This window comes from Phaethon lepturus, unplaced genomic scaffold (genome assembly GCF_000687285.1).
Source record: "Phaethon lepturus isolate BGI_N335 unplaced genomic scaffold, ASM68728v1 scaffold6509, whole genome shotgun sequence".
Classification (NCBI taxonomy): Eukaryota; Metazoa; Chordata; class Aves; order Phaethontiformes; family Phaethontidae; genus Phaethon; species Phaethon lepturus.
The window spans coordinates 47678-51928 of record NW_010562652.1 but is presented as its reverse complement, the minus strand read 5'-3'; the positions used below and the strand labels follow the sequence as shown (position 1 = coordinate 51928).

The 4251-nt window shown below is 38.1% G+C and overlaps 1 protein-coding gene across 1 annotated transcript in view; it reads right to left on the bottom strand.

Annotated features, from left to right (window-relative positions):
- Window positions 1–1387: 1387 nt before the first annotated feature.
- LOC104626419 (leukocyte elastase inhibitor A-like) overlaps window positions 1388–4251 on the bottom strand; it is a 4890-nt gene continuing 2026 nt past the window's right edge. The window contains exons 3-6 of the mRNA XM_010294336.1: window positions 3341–3458; window positions 2872–3014; window positions 1960–2127; window positions 1388–1792 (exon numbers count right to left, since the gene is read on the bottom strand). Coding sequence (XP_010292638.1) covers window positions 1388–1792; window positions 1960–2127; window positions 2872–3014; window positions 3341–3458 — 834 coding nt within the window. The remainder of the gene's footprint in view (window positions 1793–1959; window positions 2128–2871; window positions 3015–3340; window positions 3459–4251) is intronic.

The following is a 4251-nucleotide window of genomic DNA, read 5'->3' as shown; positions in this document are numbered from 1 at the left end:
TCTTGACTTACTGCTCATCACCAAGTCAGGCAAGTAATAGTGGTGGCATAAGGGATGGAGCAGAAACACATGGAAGGAAGGAGTCAAGGGGAGCGGCATACACTTCTTCAGCGGCGTTAGACTGGCTCAGCCGTGTCCTGAAACTGCACTCTTAGTTCCCTTGTAAAATCAAATGCAAGAGAGAAGCAGTAGGTGAAGTTCAGGGTTTACCTATCCCAACGTCAAGTTGTCCCGTGCTTAAATTTAGCATAATGAATATTTAAAAATAGGAGGTAGACTTCAGTGTCACTTACATTTTTGAAAGGATTACCATTATCTTTACTTGCTATATTAGACTATTCCTCTGTCCACTTAATTCTGCAGACTACTACATTTAATATTTAGTTTGCAGTGGTTTTATTATGATGAATGGAACAAATACAGGCTACCCCTCTAAATACCATCACTATAAAGGTTTTTAGTTACTTTTTTATGCTAATGAGAGTAAAACAGATGGAACAAGAAACTCATGGTATCTGAGGCACAAAGAGAGCTGGTTTTTAGAAGTGAGAATGGCTGATCACTGCTTAAAGTTTTATGTGGGAATTGTCTAATTCACAGCCATCACAGAGCAGGCCATGTCAGAAGAGGCCTTCCATTATTCTGAAACCCTGTTTTTGTTATGTGGAAGTTTATGAAGAAGTTGGAGAACTTTCTAGCATATACAGCATTTCTCACAACAAAAAACAAGCAATGGGTCTTGCCCTGCTTGAGAACAAGCAAAATGACACCAGAAAAGTCTTCTGCTTTCTCTGCTCTTTGAGAACAAGTCCCAGGAGTTCCAGCTTGACCCATTACCCCCAATCAACGTTTAAAGGAGGGGTCCCACAGGAGTAGTTTGCTACTCCCATACAAAGTGCCATTTTCCTTGAGACCTCTACACAGGTTGGGTAGGTAAAGCTAAAAGACACTGAGTACCCAAGTTTATCCTTTTAATGCAGATCCCTATCTTCCTGTCTCCTTCACGTGGGAGAATGTATCACTCATTTTTAGTGCACTAAAATCATAGGTTTATTGGAGACATACTACATCAGGAAAGGCTCAAAATAAGATTTTCTATGCAGATATCTCTAGAGGCCTACAGCTCTTTAGCAAGTATCACATAGTGTATTTTAAGGTAGATGTCATTTTAGTGAGGCCTCCTAAAAGTAGGAGTTGGTGTTAGAAAGGAAATAGTTAACGTTTTTAGGTTTTTATCTCTAATTTGGTTCTTATCAAATAGTCTTTTTTAGAGCAAATTAACACATTAGAATAAAGCCTAGCAAAAATGTGCTCGTCTTCTGTCCCCAGTGGTTGCCAATGGGGCTGTTAGTGGGGAGAAAGATTTAGTTTCCAAAATAACCTCCACTTAAGGGGAGGAATATCTTCCAAAGAAGAGAATGGTGTTGGTTGGGTTGTGTCTGATGAAGAAGAGGAATGGATGGTCAGCTTTGAACTCATAAGAAACTGGGCGACACAGAGGCACTGCAACAAGCCCCATGGCACCAACTGCTTCAGTGCCCTCTTCGTTGACTTCCAAAAATGACTTCTGGATGGCCTTGGACACAACCAAACCATCTTTCGTAGAGATTCCTGACAAATCAGCTTTTCCCCAGTCAAAAACATTCATCACTCCCATCTCCTGAAGAGTTTTGTTGAGAACATAACTTTCCTCCATCTTGAACTGAGGCAGGTACACCTTCACTCTCAGCTGTTGCATCCTAGATGAGCTGGTCCATGCTGCTAGTTTTTCATATGTGAGGGTGCATTCAAGCTGTAAGGTGGTATTGATAATAATGATTGACACCATAATGAATGGAAGAAAAAGATAAGAAGGTTCAGTTTTTCCCACCTGTCTTCTGACCACACTGGAGCAATGAGAAAGTATGGCTCTGTTTGCAGCCCCTTATGTATGCTACTAGAGAGAAAAGGAAGTATTACCTGTTCTAGGCCAGTAAAGTCCTCACAGACAATTTCAGGAAGGAGAATGAACATGCTCAGTTCATTATTAAAGTACGGGAGCTCTAACACTTTCATTTTCAGTTCCTCTATGATGGCCATGTTAAAATAACCTTCTTGAAACATCATCTGCACTGTTTTTCTCTCATTCTGGAACACATGGAACATATTAAACAGAAAATACAGAAATTATCACCCTGGTTTTAATTGGTTTCAGTATTGAGATTAGAGTTCAGTCCAGAAATACTATTTACACTGGTCATGGGTTTAATGTACTTGTAGCATTGATGTGTTCTTCTCTCTAAACTGTAGTTCCAATGAAGTTACACATTTTAGGAGCATAAAACCTACTTTTCCATTTCGAAGGGCGCCAGATTACTTTACTCACAACTCCCTTTTTATGTCCTTCTTATTTCTGACATGTCTTTTAAGGAAACTAATGCATCTGATGCAACCATGAATCTAAATTCTTCATGAATAATGTATATATTCCCCTGAGATAATTTGTCTTTAGTTCATTTTTTCCTGAAAACAAACACTGTTCTGTTGGTAAGTGGTAGCAGAGGAACAGAATCCTCAAATTCAGTCCCAAAAGCAGACTATTTTTGAAACGGCATCCTTAGTTGTGAAATCCCCAACAAAGTTAGTGCATGTGCTCCATGACTTTGACCCAACCAGGATCTCAGCTGCACAAGATCCACTTCTGAGGTGAATCGAAACAGTTTCATATTTGGTTAGCAAACTGGAGAGAAGAGGCAGCTTTCTATTGTTCTAGCTGAAGACCAGTGTTTTTTCGTGGGATAACAGGGAGGAGGAAAGCTCCCATCTGTTGTTACAGGAGACAGACATCTGATTTCCATCCCCCAGATGTTTCAGTTCCTGCCCATACTGTACCTTGTTCAGCTGGAAATACGTTTCCTTAGTGTCTTCCTTCTTAAATTTTACTGCCCACTTTCCTTTAAAATATATAGCATTGACCAGGACAAGTACAGTGGAGGGATCAATAAACCCAGCAGCAAATAGCTCTTTGATTTTACCTTTAAAATTAATGAATTAAGAAGAATTACTACTATGTTCGTGCAGTTAGCTGCATTTGACTATTAATAATTACTTCTGTAAATCTGAAGTATAATGCTGTCAGACAAACAACAAAAAGCTTATGTCCAGCTTTTGAAGCTAGGAAGTCAAGGCCTTTTTGTGTTTCTTCCTACATTTACTTCCTATTAAGCAAAAAAATGCAGTAAGTGTTTAATATATAAAAATCTTGCTACCTTTGGGAAAAAATGTGGAAACTGAAATTCAGACATGATATTCCTAACTGGTTCAATTCCAAACCAAACAACATGCACATTTTCTTCTTTACCTTTTGTTTCATTTTCCACCCAGAAGTTAATCTTCTCTCTGGCTTCTTCTTCAGTGTATTTAAAATTGACTGGTTCCAGTTCTGCTCGATAGAATTTCTTTGTGGAATCCAAGAATTGCTGGAAAGTACAAATGACAGAAGTTTATCACAACAGGATGATTTTCATAAGATAGATAATTTCATGGCTTCAAGATAGTTCCATGTAATAGATCAGCAAGAAAGGAATGAGTAAAAAAGGCATATGTAAGAAATTCATTGAAATAACACAGGCATTCCATTTGTAGAGATTATTTATTAAAAATGTATTTGAAAATACATTTTTCTGTATTTTCAAGACGCACAGAGCAGCAGAAATGTCGCAGCGCAGTAAAAGACATCTAAGATCAAAACCTGGTACATTTCTTTAAGCTTATATATCACTGTTATGCTGCCTGTCTTCCCCCAACCACCAATGAAGAAGGTTGCCTTATTTTGAACAAATAACCAGGACTGATAATATCACAATGAGATATGTGTATCTCTGTGTGTATATATATATATATTACTCTGTGTAGATATATACACTGTAAAATTTATAACTTGTATTAAGTAGAAGACTTTTGCAGGCTGCTGGTCACCTTTTTTCTGACTCTGAAAATCTCTCTTTACCTAGAGTGCAAAGTTTTGGAAGCAAGATGAAATCTTGACTTGAAAAGTGAAAGGTGGTTTACAGAGATAAAACAGGACTTTTTCTAGCAATACTCTTATAAACATCTTAAGTCTGGTTTCCTGAGGAAATTATTTGTATGCACTTGCAGTGCCTGGGCTGTCAGTGTGCCACAGGAATGTTCTGAGATGGTCAACTCCACTTAAAATAGACTAATTGACAAAAATCTCAAAGATGCTACTTTCTTCTAAGCCTTGTTTGAAAC